This window comes from Baudoinia panamericana (genome assembly GCF_000338955.1).
Source record: "Baudoinia panamericana UAMH 10762 unplaced genomic scaffold BAUCOscaffold_8, whole genome shotgun sequence".
Taxonomy (NCBI): domain Eukaryota; kingdom Fungi; phylum Ascomycota; class Dothideomycetes; order Mycosphaerellales; family Teratosphaeriaceae; genus Baudoinia; species Baudoinia panamericana.
In genome coordinates this window covers 957527-980164 of record NW_006911264.1, presented here as the reverse complement: position 1 = coordinate 980164, position 22638 = coordinate 957527, and the positions used below count along the sequence as shown (strand labels likewise).

General features: G+C 55.2%; 14 protein-coding genes across 14 annotated transcripts; 5 read left to right on the top strand and 9 right to left on the bottom strand.

Annotated features, from left to right (window-relative positions):
* Positions 1-39: 39 nt before the first annotated feature.
* BAUCODRAFT_72412 (uncharacterized protein) lies at positions 40-874 on the bottom strand (the record flags this gene model as incomplete). The annotated part of the gene is made up of 2 exons (XM_007679374.1): positions 40-646; positions 714-874. 2 exons carry the CDS (start codon positions 872-874, stop codon positions 40-42), a joined length of 768 nt encoding a protein of 255 aa, XP_007677564.1.
* A 27-nt stretch (positions 875-901) lies between these two features.
* Positions 902-2071, top strand: BAUCODRAFT_539183 (uncharacterized protein). The gene has a single exon (XM_007679682.1). The coding sequence runs from the start codon at positions 1115-1117 to the stop codon at positions 1946-1948; it is 834 nt and encodes a 277-aa protein (XP_007677872.1). The 5' UTR covers positions 902-1114; the 3' UTR covers positions 1949-2071.
* A 1118-nt stretch (positions 2072-3189) lies between these two features.
* BAUCODRAFT_140541 (uncharacterized protein) lies at positions 3190-4186 on the bottom strand. Its single transcript, XM_007679681.1, has 4 exons — positions 3899-4186; positions 3621-3843; positions 3539-3567; positions 3190-3486 (listed from the first exon to the last, which is right to left on the bottom strand). The coding sequence occupies exons 1-4, from the start codon at positions 4124-4126 to the stop codon at positions 3343-3345; spliced, it is 624 nt and encodes a 207-aa protein (XP_007677871.1). The 5' UTR covers positions 4127-4186; the 3' UTR covers positions 3190-3342.
* A 414-nt stretch (positions 4187-4600) lies between these two features.
* BAUCODRAFT_35364 (uncharacterized protein) lies at positions 4601-6455 on the bottom strand. Its single transcript, XM_007679278.1, has 3 exons — positions 6150-6455; positions 5927-6091; positions 4601-5875 (listed from the first exon to the last, which is right to left on the bottom strand). The coding sequence occupies exons 1-3, from the start codon at positions 6354-6356 to the stop codon at positions 5063-5065; spliced, it is 1185 nt and encodes a 394-aa protein (XP_007677468.1). The 5' UTR covers positions 6357-6455; the 3' UTR covers positions 4601-5062.
* Positions 6456-6529: 74 nt separating this feature from the next.
* BAUCODRAFT_539120 (uncharacterized protein) lies at positions 6530-7153 on the top strand. Its single transcript, XM_007679680.1, has 3 exons — positions 6530-6686; positions 6733-6967; positions 7041-7153. The coding sequence occupies exons 1-2, from the start codon at positions 6639-6641 to the stop codon at positions 6937-6939; spliced, it is 255 nt and encodes an 84-aa protein (XP_007677870.1). The 5' UTR covers positions 6530-6638; the 3' UTR covers positions 6940-6967; positions 7041-7153.
* On the bottom strand, positions 7149-7304 carry BAUCODRAFT_123826 (uncharacterized protein; the record flags this gene model as incomplete). Its single annotated transcript, XM_007679679.1, has 1 exon — positions 7149-7304. The coding sequence occupies one exon, from the start codon at positions 7302-7304 to the stop codon at positions 7149-7151; it is 156 nt and encodes a 51-aa protein (XP_007677869.1).
* A 449-nt stretch (positions 7305-7753) lies between these two features.
* Positions 7754-8816, top strand: BAUCODRAFT_539058 (uncharacterized protein). Its single transcript, XM_007679678.1, has one exon. The coding sequence runs from the start codon at positions 8008-8010 to the stop codon at positions 8704-8706; it is 699 nt and encodes a 232-aa protein (XP_007677868.1). The 5' UTR covers positions 7754-8007; the 3' UTR covers positions 8707-8816.
* Positions 8817-8926: 110 nt separating this feature from the next.
* On the bottom strand, positions 8927-10721 carry BAUCODRAFT_123824 (uncharacterized protein; the record flags this gene model as incomplete). The annotated part of the gene is made up of 2 exons (XM_007679677.1): positions 8927-9830; positions 9883-10721. The coding sequence occupies 2 exons, from the start codon at positions 10719-10721 to the stop codon at positions 8927-8929; spliced, it is 1743 nt and encodes a 580-aa protein (XP_007677867.1).
* Positions 10722-10965: 244 nt separating this feature from the next.
* Positions 10966-11249, bottom strand: BAUCODRAFT_539054 (uncharacterized protein; the record flags this gene model as incomplete). The annotated part of the gene is made up of 1 exon (XM_007679676.1): positions 10966-11249. One exon carries the CDS (start codon positions 11244-11246, stop codon positions 11070-11072), a length of 177 nt encoding a protein of 58 aa, XP_007677866.1. The 3' UTR covers positions 10966-11069.
* A 392-nt stretch (positions 11250-11641) lies between these two features.
* On the top strand, positions 11642-12574 carry BAUCODRAFT_57983 (uncharacterized protein; the record flags this gene model as incomplete). Its single annotated transcript, XM_007679334.1, has 1 exon — positions 11642-12574. A coding segment is annotated over one exon (933 nt), but the record flags the coding sequence as incomplete, so codon positions are not given.
* Positions 12575-12907: 333 nt separating this feature from the next.
* BAUCODRAFT_72583 (uncharacterized protein) lies at positions 12908-14584 on the bottom strand (the record flags this gene model as incomplete). Its single annotated transcript, XM_007679388.1, has 3 exons — positions 12908-13585; positions 13642-14446; positions 14502-14584. 3 exons carry the CDS (start codon positions 14582-14584, stop codon positions 12908-12910), a joined length of 1566 nt encoding a protein of 521 aa, XP_007677578.1.
* Positions 14585-15160: 576 nt separating this feature from the next.
* Positions 15161-15646, top strand: BAUCODRAFT_73063 (uncharacterized protein; the record flags this gene model as incomplete). The annotated part of the gene is made up of 1 exon (XM_007679425.1): positions 15161-15646. One exon carries the CDS (start codon positions 15161-15163, stop codon positions 15644-15646), a length of 486 nt encoding a protein of 161 aa, XP_007677615.1.
* A 127-nt stretch (positions 15647-15773) lies between these two features.
* BAUCODRAFT_539042 (uncharacterized protein) lies at positions 15774-19622 on the bottom strand. The gene has a single exon (XM_007679675.1). The coding sequence runs from the start codon at positions 19559-19561 to the stop codon at positions 15902-15904; it is 3660 nt and encodes a 1219-aa protein (XP_007677865.1). The 5' UTR covers positions 19562-19622; the 3' UTR covers positions 15774-15901.
* A 161-nt stretch (positions 19623-19783) lies between these two features.
* BAUCODRAFT_35355 (uncharacterized protein) lies at positions 19784-22491 on the bottom strand. Its single transcript, XM_007679277.1, has 2 exons — positions 21771-22491; positions 19784-21583 (listed from the first exon to the last, which is right to left on the bottom strand). Exons 1-2 carry the CDS (start codon positions 22203-22205, stop codon positions 20045-20047), a joined length of 1974 nt encoding a protein of 657 aa, XP_007677467.1. The 5' UTR covers positions 22206-22491; the 3' UTR covers positions 19784-20044.
* Positions 22492-22638: the final 147 nt, after the last annotated feature.

Sequence of the window (22638 nt, the reverse complement as noted above, 5' to 3'; positions counted from 1 at the left end):
GCCATGTACACTATGTCGTGTTGATAAAGGCGAACGAGTTCACGATGCACCGTTTGTCGTGCTTGCCGCCGCTGCGCCACAGCTTTTCCAGGCGCTCAGGATAAGGTCAACAATGTGATCCATACCTTTCCCGTTCTTAACCTGCGCGAAAATGGTTGGTCCCCCTTCTCGCATCTTCCGTGCGTCTCTGTCCATCACGCCCAGGTCTGCGCCAACGATCTCCGCCAAGTCGGTCTTGTTGACAATGAGCAGGTCACTCTGCGTAATGCCTGGTCCGCCCTTTCGCGGGATCTTGTCGCCTCCACTGACGTCGATCACGTAGATTATGAAGTCAGCTAGCTCTCGGCTGTAATTTGCAGCGAGGTTGTCGCCACCACTCTCGATGAGTAGTATCTGCGTGCCAAACTCGCGATGAAGGTCTGTTAGAGCAGCCAGATTGGCACTGATATCTTCTCGAACCGCAGCATGAGGGCAGCCTCCAGTCTCGATTGCTCGTATTCTCTCGGCTGGCAACGCTTTGTGACGAGTCAGGAACTCACAGTCCTCCCGCGTGAAGATGTCATTGGTTACGGCAGCTATGTTGTACTTGTCTCGCAGAGCAAGGCAGAGGGCGAGCATCAGCGCTGTCTTGCCGGACCCTACTGGCCTGTGCAGTACAACAGTCGTTAGAGATGCTGTTATGTCGCCCATGGATGAGTACAGAGAAGACATACCCACCAATGCCTACAGTAAATGCGCGTTCCGTGAAGTCTCGACCTTCGACGATAGGCATTTCGCGGCCGAGGAAAGACCCGGGGCCATGGAGAATTTCATGGGTGTGGCCATGGTCTCCTCCGGCGTGAGAGTGGCTAACACCGTCGTGTGAGTGCGCCATAATGCGAACGCACGACCGGCTGGTAATCACTTTTTGTCTTCAAGGCTACTGCGAGATAAAACGAGACGCCCTATCTTAATATGTTCGCGGCGCACCTGCGGACCCCTGCCGTGGGGTGCATGAGCGACGATCATCTCCACTGCGATGTCGGCTTTCTACTTCACTCAGGTCGTGTAGGTATATGATGATCGAGCATTCCTCAGCGGCGATCAAGTATGTCGGCTCGCACTTGCTCTAAGCATGGCGTCGTCCAACAGCGACATCTGGTCGGCTGAGAAGTACAAGACTGCGGCGAGCTTCGTTCCGGCCCTAACCACGACTGTCGTGAAGTACCTGGACGTTCAGCCCCACGACCATATTCTGGACATTGGTTGTGGAGATGGCACGCTCACAACTCAACTGGCCAAAACAGCCTCTTCCGGGCGAATACTCGGCCTGGATGCTTCTCAGTCATTCATTGCAAGTGCGCAGAAGCAACACACGACCGACGCATGTTCTTTCAAATTACAGGACTGCACCCAACTCGACGCATGTTCAGATGTAGACGGCAGCTGGGACAAGGTCTTCAGCAATGCAGCCTTACACTGGATCTTGCGGAAGCCCGACACGCGTGTTGATGTCTTTCGCAACGCACATAAAGCGCTCAAGTCAGGCGGTCGGCTAGTCTTCGAGATGGGTGGCGCAGGCAACGTTGCCGAGGTGCAGGCCGCTTGCACTGCAGCGTCGCTTCACTGCGGGCTGTCGATCAGCGAAGCTCGAGAGGCGAATCCATGGTTCTTTCCTAGCGTCAAGTGGATGGAGCAAACCTTGGCCGACGTAGGCTTCAGTGTCGAGATATGCGAGTTGGAGTATCGGCCAACAAAGCTCAACCCAGACACGCCATCTGGCGAAGGTGGGCTTATTGGATGGTTGAAGCTACTAGCTGCGCCCTACATCACAGCTGTTCCGGAGTCGAAGAGGGAAGCCTATCTCCAAGAGGTCTGTGATGTGCTGGATCCCATCATGACCCACGAGGAAGATGGGACGAAATGGATGGGCTACACAAGGTTACGCGCAGTTGCGCGAAAACCCTAAGCCGCTCAGCGGCACGCTAGCTCACATCGTCGTCGCAAGAGATCACGAGCCTTCCGCTGCAAGCCGATGTACACAACGCGTGTTCGCCTATTCATCGGTGAGAAGGCACGCTTGGGTCGGCTTCGCCGCTGTATATGCCGCACCTTATGACAGCGCCCAGACACCGACTGATTAGGCACGCCCATTCGTACATACCTTCCAAGCCTTCCGCTTGCTTCCAGCGTAGCGTGACCTCTCTCAGAGCCCTTAGGGCCCACAAAATGACCGATGTGGCAAGCTGTTGAGATCTTGCATCATTCCCGCTAAAAGGTAGCCATCAGCCGTCCAGGTGAGAAGGTTGACCACATTGATGTCAATCTCCAACCGCTCCAGGTTTGCACATTCGCACAGTAAGCCGTAAGCGAGCCCTGCCATGGTCTTCAAACCGAGTGTGTGGGCTTCCTCTTCTGGCAGCCTCCAGCCGAAGCGGAGCGATTTGAGGTGCTCGCGGCCGTCTTCCCCGATCAATTGAAGAAATGTGTGCAAACAGTAGATGTTGTGGACGCTGAAAGTGTTCACTGCGTACGGGATCAACACTGTCCCAGCATGGAGTAGCATGCTGACGCGGCTAAGGCCCGGTGTTGCCGTGCCTAGCAGTCCGTGCAGTCGACATGGCACATATGTGACGCTCAGAGAGCAGGTTCGAAGGACATCGTCCGGCTTGCTGAGGTCTCCTGAAGGCCGTAGCAGAGCATCGAGAACGTAGACAGGCTGCGTGATCCTAAAGAACGCGAACTCGTCTATCGTAGTCCGTATTTCGGGAGGGAGATTCACAAAGCGAAACCTTTGGTCAGTGAAGACGGACTCATTCACCGACTGGATCATCTCAGTGGCGGACACGCTGGAAGTAGTGATTTTTGCTCCAGACCGGCGCTGGTGCAGGTTTTGATGGATCAGGTAGCCGTTCTCATCAAATGCATCTACGCGAGCTTCCGCAAGAGAAGCTGACTCGCAGTGCGGACATGTCAGACTTGATGTTACCGGCGCGATGTTGAAGTGTCTGCATGGTTGCCAACCTAACGCGCGGCGCAGACGCCGGTTATTCCTGTGTGACTTAAATCTGCTAATGCTCACCATCTTGGCTGGCCGGGCGGTCAGTCTAGCCTGATAGCCGACGTTCCTTGTTGTCATGACTGAACAAGCCTTTCCAACGTACTTTGTGTCTAAAGATATTGGGAGCCTAGCTGTTAGAGGTCCACAAGCGTGAGAATCGCTACCGAGTCCGCATGACTGCTCTCACATGTGACAAGATCGCGCACAGACCAAACAATATGTCATGAAGGAGGGTATAGAAAGCTCGCTGTTTGTGTCATTCATCACACATTACGTTTAGCACAACGGGTATCATCGTTCGTTTAGAAGACATCGCACCGCATGATCTTCACCTCCTGCAGAGGGCGATCGCTTGCGTCTGTCCTCACTGCACCAAGCTTGTCCACCACGTCCATGCCTTGCACCACATGGCCGAAGACGGTGTGCTTGCCGTTGAGATGCGGTGTCTGGTTATGTTAGCGTACTTGTTAAGACTCGTACATTGATATGTCGTCTTACCGGGCCAAGAGTGATGAAGAACTGGCTCCCTACTATCTGTTAGCAGCTGCAAGATCGCGTGCAAAATGACTGTGCAGCATACCATTCGTGTTCGGCCCAGCGTTCGCCATGCTCAGCGTACCCTTGTCCTCATGCCTCAGACTCGGCACAATCTCATCTTCAAACTTCGCGCCGTAGATGCTGCTGCCACCTCTCCCAGATCCAGTTGGGTCACCGCCTTGGATCATGAAGCCCGGGATGATACGGTGGAAGATGACACCATCGTACTTGCCAGTCCTTGCCAGCTCAGAGAAGTTCTTGTTTGTCTACGGTACCGTTAGTGACGTCAACACGGCTTGGGTGACCGCGATGCTTGCTCACCCGCGGCGTCTCCGGGAACAGCGCGATGGTGATGTCTCCGAGCGTAGTGTGTAGGATCACGCCTTCTGCAAGCTTGTTGCCGCCGCCAGTGGAAGCCGGCTGCGCAGGAGCGGCAGAAGTCGTGCCAGTGGCCGCCGGTCTGCTGGTCGTGCTCGACTGTGGCGTGCTCGACTGCGGCGTGTGCGAGGACTCGTCCTTCTTGCCGAACAGCTTCTTGAGCTTGTCCATGATTATGTCTGAGTGGGAATGGTAAGTGAAGTGGTTGGATGGAGTAGGATCGCAGGTGTTTGGAAATGGATCTGCACGCTACACAGAACGGTGATCGACGTCAGTCAAGACCGGTCCAGACTAATGCAGGGTTCGAGTGCATATCCCTGGATATTGCCGAGCACGTGACATGGAGGTGAACAACCACCTCCGTCCCAAAACCGTTGCAATCAGTGGACACTCACATGCGGCTATAGTAATTCATTGCTATACTACGGCTCTGTGACTGATGCATTGGTCCCAACCCATGAGCTTACCTGTAAGCCTCTAGGTGGCCTTTGGCATGAGAATCGTGGGCAACATGATTGGGAGAAGCACACCACTCGGAGTACCATCCCGGAACCATGACTTTCCACATATGCTGCCCTGTGGCCAACGACATGTTATTCTCAAGCAACGGTATTCGGAGCATTGTGCCTCTATGTAAGTCATTCCAGAACCACAAACCTACCTTGAAGCTGCATTGTCGGTGATGAGATGCTATGGACGAGCAATTGAACAGGGTTCGTCATCAAGGTAGGAGTATACTCTCAGCTTCCTATACTATTTGCAAGCTACCATCCTCTCCAACCACTGTCTGTCGTTTGCCAATGGCCTTGGGAATGCAAGAGAAGTTCACTTACTGAAAACGCTGTCTCGGCGCTTGTTGTCGCGCAGCCACTTCTCTTTCAGAAGCTTGCCACGCAGCTCGTTCGCCAAGCGGATGTTCCTCGGTGGTAGGTCTGTCGGACGATCCCCAGGTTGAGCCGGGGCCATAAGCTGCTGTGCCGGTTGATAGGCATTCAGCGTGGAAGAAAAATGAGCGTGGGATGATGCTGCGCGGCGGATGATGAAGCCGTGCTAGGCATGTCAGCATGACCTGGGATTCGAATAGTATGTACGCTATCTGTGCTATCATCAGGTTTCACTCTGGGAATCACCCACCTCAGCACCAGCTGGCGTGTCGCTCGATGGTTCGCGGCTAAGCCTTGGCTCGTTGCGGCGCTTGGCGGACATGAGATCGGTGGATACAAGCTCGGCACGCTTCTTGCGCGGCGGTGAGCGAGAACGAGGCGGTGAGGCACGGCGAGTGCGTTTTGGTGGTGGCGAGCGGCTGTCGGCTTCGCGTAACGATGACCTGCGGCGGTCGCGCCTGGGCGAACGTGAGCGGCGTCTATGAATTGGAGAGCGGGATCTGCGGTATGTGTCACCACGCCTGATTGATCTCCGCTCCACACCATGGTCGCGCATGGTCGGGCGGTCAGTGCTACGCTTCCTGCGTGGTGGAGAGCGTGAAGGTGATCTAGAGTCGGATCTTCTGCGCTTGGGCGGAGGAGACTGCGACTCAGACGATGAGTTTCGCCGACGGCGGGTCGGAGGCGGTGAGGAACGTGATGGCGACCGTGTCTCTCGGCGGCGGTGGCGGCGTCTCGGTGGTGGTGAGCGTGTTCGACTGCGTGACGGAGACCGACGGCGTTCACGGTCTCTGCCGGGTATGTAGGAGTCGGTAGAAGCTCGTGGTCTGTAGCTATCGTCATCGTCACGACGTCTAGGAGGCGGTGACCTCGAATCTCGTCTTGGCGGACGACGATCGGAGCCATGACCGTAACGTCCGCCTCTACCTCGGCGCTCATTGCGCTCCCTCTCACGAAGCTCCTCGAGCTCTTCTTCGCGCTTACGCTCGGCTTCGCGGCGTTTCCGTATTTCCTCGCGCCTCTTGTCTTCTTCGGCCTAACGAGCGTCAGTGCCTGTACCGATTGGGATGCTTGCACTTCTGCATACCCTGACTTGGACAAGCTCCGCCTTCTTCGCCTCCAGCAGCTCCTTCGGCACGCCCGAGCCGCTACTTTGCGCGCTCAAGCACAACTTCCATAAGTCGTGACAGAACTTCGGTGCGTCCTTGTCAAGAAAGCCATTGAGGGATATCTGCAAAGCCTTGATGTCAGGCTGTCAAGGAGCGGTTAGCGTCGGGTTAAGCACATCCACAATGTGTATGGAGACGTACGTAGCGCGGCCCGTCTATAAGGTTAAAGATGGTCTCGGTCACCACATCATCGTCGTTGCCGAGGATAGTGGCAATCTCGCTGTTGACCCACGTCCTGATGACTGGAACATTGACCTTGGTCATGTCCACCTTCTGGTTAAACTCGGGCGGAAACTGCGTTGTGCGGAGAAGGCGCTTGTCGACGTCGGTAGTGAGCTTCGACGACATGATGGCGGTCCGTGGTGTGCTCTGGCACGCTTGTTGCTACGGACGTCAAAGGAACATGGTTAGAGGAGGGGGCAATGTTGGCGCGAGACAGCAACTTGCATAGTGGAAGTCGCGTGCTTGAGGGTTGAAGCTCACGTCAGTAGCGTTGTGCCTTAGATAAGCACTGCAACCACCATTCGGCCCGAACAGCTCGCTTCGTGCTCAGCTCCTTGACGACGATGACTCTCCGACATATCCAGCATTCTTCTATTGACGACACGGAGCGTCTCAGAAGAGACCAATATGCAGGTCGCAGAGGTTCTCTCGGACCTTAGCACTCTCTATCTGGCTGTACGACACCCCTGCCGTGGCCGAACTCTGGCTGACAGATTGCAAGGATCCGAAAGCGGCAGCGGCTCTCATCAGGTATGGCAACACCAATGTTTCGTCATCTCAAGGTCGCGACAACGATCCAGACCTGAAGCGAGCTCGCGACCTTCTCGAGCTCCACGCTGAGGTAAAGGTGGCGCACCAGCATGGCAACGATCGAGAACTTTCAGAGGCTCGTCAAGCTGTGGATCGCATTATGAACGAGCTGAAGTGACGCATTCCGCCTTGCAAATCTCAAAGTGGTCGGTACATGGCAACTGTACTCCGCTTTTGCAGTATACGTTCTGAATCTCAGCTTCTGGTATCGTCAGGTAGACCGGCATCGGCTCTTCCTGCGAGACTACAGCCCGGCGGCGACGTACGCTTTAATTTGCTCCGGGCGTCGAGCGTTTGTATGTGTCAGCAGCCGCCGGAAGGCACTTGTCAAATTACTTTCGTCTGAGAAAGCAAACTGCGAAAACATCCGAAAGTGGTGCGGCTGCGACATATAGCTTTTCCACGATATTGGGCTTGAATAACGAGCTGAGCGGCCATAGTAGGGCCCAGGAAGGATGGCACGGCGAAGGGGTCAGAGGCCATGCAAAGACTTGCTGGAAGTGGTGAAGCTTGGGCTGGGACGGGCGGTCCGCCGTGGATTGGCGCTTGTAGTAGCACGCATCCACGGAAGCGCCATGAAGCTGCCAACCGGACGCCAGAACGCTACCTCACTCATATCACGTTGTAGAAGGCTGCATTGAGCGCTTTGGTTCGTGTATGAATGCGGTTGAGGCTGCATCGAAGGTCGCTGTGCTTCGGCCAATAAAGTTCACACAGCTACTTGCGGGCAATTTAATGCAAAAGTATCGCTTACGACGACCGTGTGGGACACTGCTAATGGACAAATCTGCGTGAGCATTTCGGTAAGCAATCAACCAAGAGGCTTATGCAACGCACGAGCGATCAGCCGGTCACTGTCGAAACACAACAGTTCAGGCTGTTCGAGTTCGCTGCCGACTCCCGTGCCTGCCCCTTCTGGAAAAAGCGGAAGCAGAGCCGCACTTAGGGCGACTGTTTGTTTAAATCGCATTCACACCCAACAATTTCTGCACCACGCAAGATCTGTCAACGATTGGACAAGATGCGCTCTCCGATACCCATGGACGCTTGCAAGAACAGGCATGTGTGGTGCAGCAGATCCTGGAGCGTTTGTGCATCACTAGCTTAACATCAGTTACAGCCAAACTCCAGCGAAGCGATAAGGCCGGTAAGTAGCCTCATAGCAATGTTCAAGTAAGCCACTGGCATGAATCCTCTTGCTAATCCCTTTGTGCCCTCAGCAATCGCTTGGAAGGCACCTGCAGCCAATGCACCAAATCAAGGCAGATCGCAGGCACCACACCCGACATTCACGCAGCCAGCGCTATTTAAAAATTCAGCATCCGACACTTCGGTCATTACCAACCCCTGGTCACCCTCACAGAAAGCGCGAATCACAGCAAGGAACGCTCAAGCCGGCTTGCAATCGTCAGACTCCATATCTACGCAGCCGCAGGAGTCGCACGATCGAACAGCAAACATGACTAACACCTCGCCACACTCTGGTGTCAAGGATTCCCAACCTAACACAAGTTGGATCCGCTCGGAGCCGGCACGGCCACAGATGGCTGAAACCCGCAAGCTTTGGATGGAGCACATCAACAGAGCCATGGACACATTAAGAGACAACAAGGCATGGTCAACGACCGAGCTTGTCCAACGCGCACAGGAGTATCTTGAGAAACACACGCAGTACCAGCGCCCGCACCCATGTCCACCGTCTCAGGCGCCGACTGCGCCGAACAAAGCGGCTCGCTACGACAACCTGCACCACTCCTTCTCGGTGCCTGGAAGGGACGCTGTGTTGTATGCAGAGCCTCAGACGGAGATAGGTCGTGCTCAGCTGCGTGAGATTATCTGGACGTCAATCCCGTACCGTCTGCAGATTCAGAAGCCACAGCAGTGACTGAGGGAGCCCATATTGTATGGCTGAATGCTCGCGTTGAATGGGGTTGTGGAGCGTGGCATTGCGAGCGTACTATGATTGCGCGTGCACCCGGCGTTGGAGACTTCACGCTGCGACAGCTTGTTTGTGATCTTCTGATTCGTACACACGGCGCTCGTATACAGCAGCCTAATTGTCTCTCTGGCTACTTGTACATTGACATGCATGCCCGCCATCATATTCACTCAAGCTGAGCCTCATCCATGTTCCTCACGAACAGCGTGAACCACTTAACCATACCGAGATGGTTGTCCACGCTAATCCTCTCATCGACCGTATGCACGTTGCCCAAACCCTTATCCCACGTGGGATCGTAACCAGGTCCGTAACGGAAGATGTGCTTTGTCAGCGGCCAGTAGTAGCGCGTGTCGGTATTGCCAGTCATCATGCCCGGGCTCACTATAATGTGGTCGCCGTAGACGGCCCGAGTGGTGCCTGCTAGGATGGCATACGGCGTGATCGTGTCGACGTTGGTCGGGGTAACTGGTGCGACTTCGAGAGTGTTCTCCGATGGGTACATGGAGATGGATGAAGCTGCCTCCTTCGTACCGTCAAATGCGTGGAGGGTGAGGTTGTACTTCTCCGCGACCGGCTTTGCGAGCGAAGTGAGATGCGAGAACACCGTCTCCGCGGTATCGCCAATGTTGATACGATGGTTAACTGTGACCATGGTTCGCTCGGGTAGAGCATTAACCTTGACGCCGCCTTCTATCACATCGACAGCCTGGCTGGTCTGCATGAGGTACTTCACCGGACGGCCACCGAGCTTCGCGGCCTCGAGCGCAAGCTCGTCTGGCTTCGCCTTGCATTGTGACTTTGTGCTGTGCTTACGCAACAGCTTCTTGAGCTTCTTCGGGAAGGTGGGTGCATGGCTGGCACCGCATTCCAACAGACCGAGCATTGGGTTCTCATCCGCGAGGTAGGTTGGATACTGCTCGGCTTCGATCATGGTGACCAGCTCGCTCATGACACCAATGCCGGTGTGATCAGTAGGGATCGATGAGTGGCCGCCGTTCATGCGCACAGTGATGTAGACATCGGTGTAGCCTTTCTCGCCGACACCAGGGATGGCGAAGACTTGGTCCCTGAAAAGAGTAAGCCTATAGTCACGGCAACAGTGACGGCATATATACTTACCAAGCGGTTGAGAAGCCGGCACCCTCATCAACAATTGCCGCCACACCGTTATTGCCGTGGCGGTCGTGCAAGAAGCCAGCTAGATGACCAGCACCTCTCCGTCCACTGATCTCCTCATCGAAGCCGAAGCTCATGACGATCGTCCGCTTCGGCTCATACCCAGCAGCGAGAAAGAGCTCAATCGTTTCCATGACTGCAATAAGCTGGTTCTTGCAATCACTCGCGCCTCGGCCCCAGATGAACTTCCCGTCATAGTGGCCGCTGAAGGGCGGATGAGTCCAGGCGTCAACGGTAGACGCTGGGACGGGCACTACATCCTGATGCGCCATAAGGATCAGAGGCTTCAAACTCTCGTCACTGCCTTGCCAAGTGTACAGCAGACCATGTGTGTTAACCTTCTCGACCTTCAAGTCGCTATGCATGCGTGGGAAGGTCGCCTCCAAGTAGTCGGCGAATTGATACATGATATCCCATCGCTTGTCCTCGCCCACCTCTCCCATATTGTCGAACGACTCCGTTGGGATCTTGACCGCACCAGAGTGTCGGACGATGGACGCATTTCGGAATGCAGGAGTCTGAATGTACTCCCACATCTCTCCGATCTTGACATCGTTGACTGGCGGGTAGAGTGGAGGAACCTGGACACATGAAGCTTTTGAGGCGACACCATCCGGCAGGCCACGGTGATGGGAGTGAGGAACAACCTCTCTGAACAACTGCTTGATCGCGTAGAGCGTCAAACAGACGAAGAAAGTTGCGGACAATATCCGCCGAGCATAGCTCTGTGATTTGGGAGGCTGATCGGCCACGGAGACCGGAAGGAGCTTGTTCTTTTCCATATCGAGGGGAGTGATGACACAAGAGGAGAAGGAGGAGGAGCAGGAGGAGGAGGAGAGGATGATGCAGAGGAGAAGAGCAGTATTTACCTTGACAATGGCGAGTTTCTAACCACAGCTCTACCTTCTTCATTGAGCTTAGGATGTTGTTTATCTCGGCGACGTCGGCAGAGGGAGCTGTTGGCCGAGTGGGGACGTACACGTGACTTGTCGATGTGTCTCCCGAAGCGGGGAAAAGGCGCTGTAGCATCCTGTGAATATGACTTCCGTTATCACAAGCAGCCCTCCGAGCTTATGTATCAGGGAAAACATGGCATAGCAAAGGGTGAGCACGTTGGTTAAAGCATCGATCTAGTCCACTCCTCGCCGACGAGGTGGTAGCTGTTTTCGGATATGCTCTACTCCACATGTACCTGCATCTGAAGACGTCACCTGAATCCTCCACATCATGGCCATCTCCTCTTCATGGTCAAAGTTGCGCTGGTACGCTACGTGACCGGACGCGTCTGTAACCCACGGCAGATACATATATATCGGTGCCTGGTAAGTAGTTCCACTTCGTCTGCTCTGCTCACTCTCGCTTTCCTGTCTCCTTGTGTCTGTTCGCGTAAGGTTTATAGCCACTCGTCGAAAGCATGGCGTACAACAACGGGCCAGCACCAACTGGCTACGGATACGGCGATTCAGCACCTTCTCAATGGCACCAAGGCGGACGACATGGCTTGCAGCACACGTCTTACGCGGATGCGCCGCCTGCCTACACAGATACCCACTCCATATCCGGACCGTCTGTGGATGTGAAGCATGATGTGGACCCCATGCCACTTAATCCGGCAGAAGACGAAGACGAGCAGATAGTGGACCGCGCCTTGGACTTCGCCCACCACACTATTCCGCCTTTCCCCCAAGCCAACCGTCGGCGCCTCCCGGGACCAGTCGTGATACCGCAAGCATCTCCAGGCCCAGGCCAGCCCTTCACGCGCGCATATGCTCCCATCCTAGCCGAGCACGGAGTCCCAATGCAAGCTTTTGTGGAGCTGATTGACAACTTCAACATTGTGTCCAATAGCAGCCCACCGCTTCAGATCCTCGATCTGGCTAGCGGTGCTATCAGCTTCGTACCAATCCCACATGCAAGGCTTGTAGGCTACGGCGTGTCCGCTGCCATCAAAGTTGGCGAAGGGGTAGTGTCGAAGAGTAGAGGTGGCATGTTCATCAAGAAAGTAAATCTGGAATTCTTCAATCCGCGAGGCCTCAGGATTGAGCTTGCCACCAGCAAAGCGCTGAAGGCGAAGCTCGGCATGGACCCCGAGGTGCCACTCGCTGCCCCAATAGCCGCGTCCAACGATATGAGTAGCGTTCAGCGGAGGATGGCTAGCCTACAGGGCCGCGTCGCACCTTTGACGTTCGATGTACCGCTACCAAGTAAGCCCACCAAGTTCCTCGACAGGCTCTGCCTGATGCAGCAGAGGAAGAACGCGGAAAGACAGGAAAGGAAAGCGCAGGAGAGTCGGCTGGACTATGCAAGCAAGAGCGCCGAGATTGAAAAAAAGCTGCTCGAAGAACGGTCGAAACACGGCGAAGAGCTGCAGAAACTCAACGTCGAGCGTCAGAAGCTGGAACATGAGCGAGACAAGGAAATGCAGAAGGCGCAGCGGGAACGCAAGCCGGAGAAACGGGCAGAGAGGGAGACGGAGGCCATGGCGGACTTCCGAAAGGAAATGAGGAAGTTGGACGAGGAGTACGATAAAATCCGCGGTAAGCATGATGAGGAGGTACGTCATCATGAAGGTGACAGGAGGAAGGAGGATAAGGAAGGTCGGCAAGGGGATAAGATTCAGTGGATGCTGATTGAGAGCCTGTGAGGTATTAGGCCCCATGGCTAGAGGTACGTTGTCTAAGGTATAGAAGGCAGACTAGTACGTGTGACAATAGGTCGCACCGACTGTTTGAGCAGAGACTCTGTTATCAAACGCACGCGACAGGCTGTCTACATTTCGACGATAACATAGGCTATTGGACAAACGCAGCCGACTTAGACCTGCGAGTGGACGGGAGGAGGTTTTACTCCAGTCGGATGCGGTTGGGTAAGGAGAAATCAATCTGTGCAGGACTACGTGTCAATAAACAATTCTGCAGCTACAATCCGTTGCGGGAGCCATGTCCCCGAACTACATTTCAACCTCCGTTCACGTCTTGGTAGTCTCGTGTACAACCGAAGCGTCTTCGCGCTGCTCAAGCTCGAGCTCCTTCTTCTCTACTGCCAGCGCAGTCTGCACATCATGAGCTCTCTGCACGGCGTCGACATTGCCGAAGAGGATGTCGATTTCCTCGAGCGTCATCCGTTTCGTCTCAGGGACGAAGAAGAAGACGAAGAAGAAGTTGGCGAGGCAGAAGATGGCGAACATGAGGAAGGTCCTCCAGCCGATGTCAGCAACAGCGATAGGCGTAATCTTCGTGATGACGAAGTTGAAGAGCCATTGTGTCGTCGCAGCAAGACCGACACCGTAAGCCCTCAACCTGGTTGGGAAGATCTCCGAGACGAACACCCACGGGACTGGTCCCCAAGAGGCTGAATAGCCGATAACGTATAGATAGATCATGACCACCATAGCGATGGAGGCGTGGCTGACACCGGGAATCTTGGTGTTGGGCGGGTGTGTCGCTAGTACGGCGCCAATGATGAACATCATGGCGGACATCCAGAGGGCACCAGCCATCAAACTCTTCTTGCGACCAGCCTGATCAATACCGACGAGCAGGAAGATGCCGGTAGCGATGATCTTCACGGTGCCGTAGACGCCAGTGGCGAAGAGGGAGGCATTGGTCTTGCTGACGCCAACGGTCTGGAATATTTGAGGAGCGTACTATATGCACTGTTAGCGATACGTTCTGAAGAACGACCTCGCGATAGTTGACGTACGTAACCAATGCTGTTGGTTCCGCTGAACTGCTGGCACATCATGATGACAAAGGCAAGCAGGAAACGGCGACGGCTGCTTGGCTGCAGACACTCCTTCCAAGTGAGACCCTCAGTGGCGTTCATTTCCTCTTCGATAGACGCACGGATCTCCGCCAGTTCCTCCAGAACCTCCGGGCTTTCAATGGTGGCGCAGCGAGACCATGCTAAGCTGTTGGCGGCAGCCTGGTGCTTGCCCTTCTTGGTCAACCATCTGGGCGACTCCTTGAGGAAGAATAGTCCAATAAGCATGAGGCCACCCGGAATGAGCTGAACGCCCACTGGGATGCGCCATTGCTTCGTGCTCGGCTTGATGTGGAGCGCAACGCCGTAGTCGAGCCAGTAAGCGAATGTTGAGCCAATAACGAGGAATTCCTGGAACAGACCAGCAATCCGGCCACGTTGCCTGGCTGGAGCATTCTCGGAGACGAAGACAGACATGACAGCGCTCATGCCACCAACGCCAAGACCTGCGATGACACGACCGCCGTAGATCAAGCCGATCTGAGTGTGTGCGCCGGTCTGTATTGCCGCACCAACGAGAAAGATGGAGCAGAAGGCCATGAGCGTCGGCTTGCGGCCGAACTGCTCGTTGATGAAGGATGCGGCAATGGCACCGAAAAAGCAGCCAGCGGTCAGGAGCGAGACGACATTGGACGAGATCTCGGCGTTCTTCGCGGAGGCAAACCCTGTGCTGCCAAGAGGGAGACCGAAATCCTTTTTGAACGAGTTCAGGGAGAGGACGGATCCCATGACGCCGGTATCATAGCTATACAGTGTCAGCAAGCTGGTGTAGACATCTGGGTGGTATCGATATATCGTACCCAAACAGCAACGAGCCAAGGTAGGCCACCGCCGTGAGGAGGTAGACCCGCCTGTTCTTTGCGAAACCCGAGGCGGACGACATAGTGACTGCGGCGAGTGGCCACGAGAAGGTAACGGTGAGTTTGATATGAAATGGGATGAGATTTCAGAGACCACGGGAAGCGATACTATCTTATACGCGCCCAAATGTGGAGGACCGAGGGACCTTGTCGACGTCCACGTGGAGTATGTCTAGATGTAGATGCGGCGGGGACTCCACGTGCGGAGTGGTGGAAATGTCATGTCCTTTGCTGTGGTTGGCCAGGCTGGGCCATCCATGGCTTGTTCGCACCAAATGGCTCGGATTTGGCACGGATCTGGATGGACATCACGAACTTTGACCTCACCAGCGACTAATGGACGTCCGCGTCGATGAATCTAAGCTCTGCTTCTGGCCTGGTGGCAGACGGAAGAATCGAGGCAATTATTCCACCAATGAAAGAAAGTTGCAGATTCCTGCCAAGGAAGGCACAACAGCGCCCGAAGTTCGGCCTTTGATATGCCGACTCTGGATTTCACAACATGGAGCAAGATGGAGTCATGCAAGCTCGTGGACTGCTTCGCAGCACATACGAGTCCTGTCTAGTTGCAGGCAAGCCCGAACGTGGCCGATATGTCAATGCGGACCAACGTCAGCATTGAGGAAGTGGAAGGCGAGGAAGATCTAGCCACAACCATCAAGCTGTTCGAAGCATACGCACAATCTCTGGGCATTGATCTTACCTTCCAGGACTTTGCTCATGAGCTCGGAAGCATGCCAGGGAAGTATGCTCCCCCTCAAGGCATCCTGCTGCTCGCCAAAGCCGCATCAGGTGACGCTTTCGGTTGCGTCGGCCTGAGACCGCTAGCAGGTCATGGCTACTGCGAGATGAAGCGGCTCTACGTTGCCCCTGAAGGCCGCGGACTGGGGATTGGGCGGGCTCTCGCGGAGCGTGTCGTCCAGGAAGCGCGACTTATGGCCTATCAAGCGGTGCGTCTAGACACGCTCCCGAGCATGGCATCTGCTCGGCACCTGTACACATCCCTCGGCTTCCGCGAGGTTGAGCCGTATTATGAGACTCCGATTAAGGGTACCGTATTTCTGGAACTTGATCTAGCCAGATGAAGAGGGAGCGCTTGTCACTCGTTCTTCGTCCAATAGTTTATTCACAACTGACAACTCTGGCCGCAACCTTGCCCTATCTACCGCGGGGTGTTGCCTTTGCAGCCAATTCTTGTTACGCCTGATGATCGGCTGTAAATCATTCACAGCGAGACTCTATTTCGCTGGTTGCTCCTAGAGCTACGCAGCTGACTTGTGCTTGACTGGATGTAGGTATCGTGATCCAATGCCGGATGGCTGTGCCACTGATCACGTCGATCAGATCACCACCATCAACTCCACCCTCTTGAGCTTATCATCCTCGAGTGGCGGATAGTAAGGCACCATTGCGTCCGCACTCTGCACGTACGCGTCATTGTACAACCTCCAGTATGGCGTCCTGACCTTCCTTGCTGGGTGAAACAAACCCGCCCAGACATAGTTCATGACCGCGCCTGTGCCGACAGCCAACCTGACCGCATCAATAGCCTCAATAACCCGATCGATAACATGTGGAGACGTCTCGAACAGGTTCGGGTACAGCAGATTTAGCAAGTGTAGCATAGCGTCTTCGCAGCCCAGCCCAACGACGCCAAGAGCTATGTGTTTTACGACGCTGGCGGCAGTTTGACGGTGGACTTGGTCACGGTCGATGAGGGCATCTTCGAGCAATGGCGTGACCGCGTAGACATAGTCTTTGGCCATTTCGCCGATATACTCGAAGAGGAAGGAAAGGGACTTCAGCACGCCGTTCTGTACGTTGAGCTCCGGTACACGGTATTCGTTCATCAACGCCGGCAGGACAGTGAAAGGCGCGCAGGTCTCGGCTACGATGCCGATGGCGACAGCGGTACAGACACGCGACTGGCGCTCTTGCACGCGGAGGTTGTTGAGCAGCGTCGCAAGCACGTCCTGAGGTCCAATGGCTTTGGCAATGAAGCCAAAGGTGTTGTTGGCTGCACGCCGGATGCCTTTCTTGTGGGCCTTCAGCATGTCCAACAGCTCGAAGCAAATACGCATCCATTCGCGGGCATTGACGCTCTCCGGCCCACGGTCAGCAATGCGTCCCACCAGATCGATCGTGTTCTCCTGCACTTTTTCGTGTCTGTTGCGCAAAATGGGTGTAAGGCGAGGTAGCAGGTCCTTGATGGGAGGTTGCATGCTGTTTATGCCCACCACGGTGACGATAGAACGCATGGCACCAAGAATCGAGCCGAGCACCTCCGGGTACTCTTCACCAAGATATTCGTAGAGTACGGTGCCAAGCTTGCCCATCAATCCATCTTCGCCGCACTGCTTCATCACAATCGCAATCCGTGTGACGAGGTCTGCGGCTTGCTGTCGAACAGTCGCGCTCTTATTGTTCAGACGCCACAAGATCGTACTCACAATCTGCGGCAGGTACGGCTTACAGCGCGTTCCGAGTGCGTTGACCACGGTACCGAACCCATTGAGCAGCACGATGTCTTCGACGCTCTGCTCCTGGAATGCATGAAGGATGCCATCGACGAGCCGCTCCTCGAGCCGCTCATTGATGTCTGCTGCGCCCATAGCCGAGATAACCTTCTCGATGGTCTCCACGGTCATCTTTCGGTAAGCCTCGCTTTCATCCTTCAGATTACCGACAACTCTCTCCACTATCTCGCCTACACCGACCTTATTGCCGAGGTCAACAGTAGTCTCAACGACCTGCTTGTAGTTTCGCTTGTCAAGCGCCATCCGGCGGACCCAGAAGCTCTTGAAGAAGTCGTTGAGGACCTTGTCCTTCAGGTACTGCGCAGTCACGCCGCTCGTACCCGCGCATTGGGAGATGACCTTGAGCACGACCTTCTTCATTTCTTCGTCTGGTGACTGGAACTCACGAAGCAGAATCTCCATGATTTGACCGGTGTAGTAGTTCGAGTACTCCTCGTCCATAAGCGGGATGATATAGCCGACAGCCTTGAGAAAGCCAGCGAGACCTTTGCCACGCTGCTTACGAGCACCGGTCCACAAAGGGTTGAGGATATCGTCGAATGACTCAATACCGAAAGGGTTCGAAGCTTCGGCGAGCGCAGCCAGAGCAAGAGAAGTAACAGTGCGCACTTTAGCCTGTTCGTCATTCAGGTTCTCGCCGATACAGTCCACAAGCCCCTTGAGATGGGGTAGAACGGCACAGCCCATGAGGATGGGGATCTGCTGCACGATCTTGACGCCGGTGTGGCGGGCTTGCCATGATTTCTTGCTCTTGCAGACGGCCTTGAGAAAGGGCAGCAGTGTTGGGATACCCAGAGCGCTCGCCACAACAGCGAAAGCACGGGCGGTGGTATTACGCACGTACTCGTCGACGTGATCGATGTCGGGTCTCATCGTGCTGATCATGTGCGCCAAGCCGGCCGCCTTTGACAGATTTGATATAATCTCGCGACCCTCAACGCGAGCGTAGTAGTCTTGATCAATGAGCAGTGGTTCAATGACCACCAGGATCTTGTGCACATACGGCCGGACTAGGTCATCGAGCTTGTACAGCACACGATCAATGACCTTGACGAGTAGGTGGCGCTCTTGGTCCTCAAGCGACTTCTCCATGAGTAACGGCAGGATCTGATCGAACAGCGGACCAGCACCGAAATGGCGTGCATTGTCGGTAAGCTGTCGTAGGGCCGTCTTCCTCATCGGTGGTGTGCCGTTCTTGACCTTAAGCAGGAGACGCATGATTTTGCGCTGCTTTAGCTCTTCTACGCTAAGCTCATTTTCATCTGCGCCGTCGACAAGCTTGCCGAAGTAGGCCATGTCTTCGGCCTTGAAGAACTGCAGGTCGCCAACACCCGGGATGTCAGAGGGTAGCTGCTTGCCCATCGAGCGAGCGTCGACGGGTTCTTGCATCATGAAGCCGCCGGTATTGACGGGAGTAGCTGCGGGCGCGATACGGCGGGCTGGAGCACGAAGAGGCTCGTACCCAGGTGGCGGCTCGAGGATTTGATAGCCTTCTGAGGGTAGCATCTCGTCCAGCTCCTCGTCCGAGAGCGGTGCGTTGCGGCTTGAGATATCCGTGCCAAAACCTGACGCAGGCTGGGTAGCGGGCGCAGGTGTAGCGCCACCGGCAGCGCCAGCTATGTCCCACTTTGAGCGCTTCTTGGCGGCTGCAGGCGTAACTGCGCCATTTACGCCATCAGGAGCGCTTGTGGTGTCCCATCTTGATCGCTTAGCCGCCTTCACCTCTCCGTTGGTGGCATGCCCATTCGTTGTGGCTTCGCCGTTAGTAGCATGCGCTTCCTCCGTGGCAGCATCAACGTCCCATCTCCTCTTCCTCGCCCTGGTAGGTTTGGCAGCCACATGCCCGTTCGTACCGCCATTGATCTTACCGTCCTGCTCTGCACTGCCATCCTTAAGCATGGGCTTGTGCTCCTCCAGCCCGTCCATCTCCTCATCGTCTCCATGCGCAATCTTCTCCTTATCCCTCTGCTCGATCAGCCTTCGCACTCTCTCCTCTTCTCTCTGTAACTCCCGCTCTGCCATCGTTTCGCGATACGTCTTACCCTCGCCATCATCCAGCTCGCGCCTAAAGCGCTGCTTCTGATAGTCCGTCTCGCGACTCGCAATCTGCGCCTGCTTCTCCCGGCTTTGCAGGATGTCGCCTTCCTCCGTTTCCCCCGTTGCCCACTCGTTCATCTGAGCGGCCGTAGCTGTGTACTGACCAATAAGTCTGCCATCGTTGCCATCCTCGCCGTCGCCGTCCTCCATCACCTCATCGCCGTCGTCGGCTGCGATGGAAGTATTGTAACCGGCAAACTTGTCGGCTGCATTATCGCCGTAGAGATCCTTGTCGAAGTTCTCAGTGAGGGATGCCTTGGTGTTGTTGCTGCGTTGACCGTTCACTCCAACGCCGAAGCCCTTTTTGCCTGTGGCGTTTCGCTCAGCTTGCGCTTGGCGCACCTTTTCGAAGTCGGCGTCAGACATCGTGGACGTCAGGCGGTAATGGACGCTGAAAAACAGTGTATGTCCTGACGGTAAGGAGATGGACGAGGTGGGAAACTCAAACGAAAGTGGTTCATGAATAAGCTCTCGGCTGCTGTCTGCCTTAGGCATCTAGATGGTTCCACGTGATTTACGTAGGCTATTGCTCGATGTAGGACATGTACCAGACAGGAGCCGAGAGTGCTGATTGTAGGGTATTGAAGAGACGTGATACGACAATCGTCATTTGCTCTAGCTATTGCATGGAAGCGAAGTGCATCGTGCTATGAGTGTCCAGGAATTTCCATGATAAGCGCAGTCTGAATGTACGCAATCAAACCCTCCTTTCCAGCGCCATCGCTAAAACATCAACTAAACAATCCCGTCATGCCATGAATCTGACCGTCGCGCTCAGTTCTTCCTTCTGCTCCTCTCCCTTCCTTGTCTTTGCACCTGCCAAAAGATCCTGATACTGCCAACCCTCTCCTAAGCGGCCGTTGACATGAACGCTGTCGGCGGAAGGATGGCCTTCGCTTTCTCGAAGTTCACCACGGCTACCTGCGCATTCCATCCGCTCTGATCCAAACAGTCTTTAGCGTACTGCAGCGTCATGCCAGTCTGCGACATCAGCGCCGCCACCATCTGCTCAGCCTGCGGTATAGTTAGGCCTTCTGGCAGCTGCGGTGCGCCATCGATTTCTGCCTGCGCGGCGTATGTCGGCTCGGCGTTCCACCCCTCGGCATTCTCAGGCTCAAACGCTTGCGTGCCGCCGTAGCTGCGCAATGTAAGTTGATCGCTGACAATGCGGACGCCCGCTACCCCGCCTGGACCGAGGATGAAGGTACGGTCGAAGCTGCGTTTCTTGATCTGACCGCTTGATGCCACAAGCTCCTCAACCTCGCCATGAACAGTAATGAAGAAGCCGTCTACGCCATTCGGTGACTGCCCCGTCGGATCTGGCACACCTGGTACCATCCTCGCCTCGACAATCCATTTCTTCGCTTCAGCCGCGAGATCGGGATGCTTCGTTTGCGGCAGGCCAATAAAAGCATCTGCAACAGCCTTCGTGCCGTGGAAAATCCTAGCTTGCCGCGCCGGAAGCTGTTGGATCTTTCTAAGGTTGCGACTCTGCTTGAGCAAGCCCTCCCACTCGCCCGCCTCGTGCTTCTCAGTCGCTGCCGGGTCGCGCGGTGCTTGCGAGTTGACCGCGTACGAGAACTCGGAGTGCTCGTCAAAATAATACGCCGCGAGTACTGCGCGGTCAGAATCGAAGCCCGCAAAGAACTTCAGTACGAACTGCTCGGCGATACCGCCCTCGTCTTGAAATATAGCGCTCCGGATTGGGAACGGCATGTCGGTAATCTGAGCTTTATTCGCCACTTCTTCTTCAGTGCGCACTTGAACATTGTTGAGCTGTCGCAGGTTCGGGTACCACTTAACGACTTCAACCGCATAGCCTGGGTCGTTCTGCTCGATTGGGTTGCCAGTCAGAATCAGGCGTTCAAGTTGGCCGAAACGCCTGCGCCAGTTGTCAAGGGCAGATAATTTTCGGAACTTGTTGTTCGAAAGGTCAAGGTTTTGCAGTCTTGGCAGCGTTATTGATAGTGAGGTAACAGCGGCCAGATCTTCAAGGTCGTTGTTGGCAAGGGAGACACTGGTTATCGCAGCAAAGAGGTCTTCCTTCTTGTCGAATGAGTGTTCAAGTACTTTCATCATAGCCGGGAAGAATTTGCTCGTAGTCGATTTAGACTCGAAGATCTTCTGTTGCTGAAGTTCTTCGTCTTGGCCAAGCGCGCTTAGGTTGAGAAACTTCGTTTCGAGGTCGTAGCGTCGCTCAAGTACGTGCCTGAGCATCTCCTTGATCCTCTCCGCCTCGGATGACACTACCGGAGTGCCCTGAACAGCGCCACCGAGTCGCTCGATACTCACGGTCGTCCCAGCCCACCCGTAGCCGTTCATTCGTACAAGCGGCGGCACGTCCTCAGGTGCAACCTTGACGATCAAGTCGGATCCTTCCACACGTGACTGTATACATGTTAGTAACCCAAAGTAGCCGGCTCGAGAGAGCCGATTAGCCGTACGGCAAGCGCTGCCCAGTAAAGCAAATCACAGTCCTCGTTCTGTGTTTGGCTTGTAACGGGGGCGGACCGGATATGGTGATTGCGCGCACGCAGAGCAAAGCGCGTCGATGGGCCAATTGGCGACAACATACCTTCTTAATCCTCACGCTGCGTGCTCTTGACCCGAGTCTTACGCTCGCCTTTTTTTCTAGCCACTTCAACAGCGAGCTGACTCCCCCATCTTCGTCGCCGGAGGCCTTACTCTTGTTCCAACCAGTGACCTTAAGCTCGACCAGACCGCCTCTTGGCCCGCTGGAGCGTACTTCCTTCATCGACACGTCGCTCGCTCCTGCCTGTCTTAGAATCGCGCGCTGTGCCGTTGCGCTGATGATTCCGTTCCGCGATGGTCGTCCACCTGCAGCATCCTTGCGAGGACCTGTGGGTGGTGTGCTCTTGCCGACGCCAGCTCTGCCTTTGATTGATAGCCCCATGCTGACGTCGCCGTCTTTGTCCGCGCGGAGAGCTTGTCGTCGAGCCGCTGCTGGGCCACGCGGCGCCGCACGTGGAGGCTTTGAACGCGCGACCATTGTGCTTTCGTCTGTGCTTTTGATCAAGGCCAGCAAGGTACGCTGGTGCGGGCATCCAGCCTGCTTGCTGCCTCGGCCTCAAGTGAATGTAGTCTCTTCAGAGCCGCCTGGTGAAGATTGCTGTGTTAGTGAGTGACGGTGTGTCGAAGAATCGTATGGATACGGCAATTCCAGTCTGTTGATGTGGTCGAGGGAGAGTGGTAGCGCATGCGACTATAATGAGGCCTTGCCCCGTGAAAGAATGCAGCTATTGTGCGATGGTGTTAGAGCAAACCGCTGACTCATGCATCGGGTCCCGCATCCGCATGCAGACTACCAGAATCGCTGCCACGCTGCATCAATATTCAGGTTCTTCGTGAATACTCTTGAGTGTCCTTGCTCGACACGCGCACGTCTTCCTATCTCCCACGTGAGTGAGAGGCGGGTGCTCGAT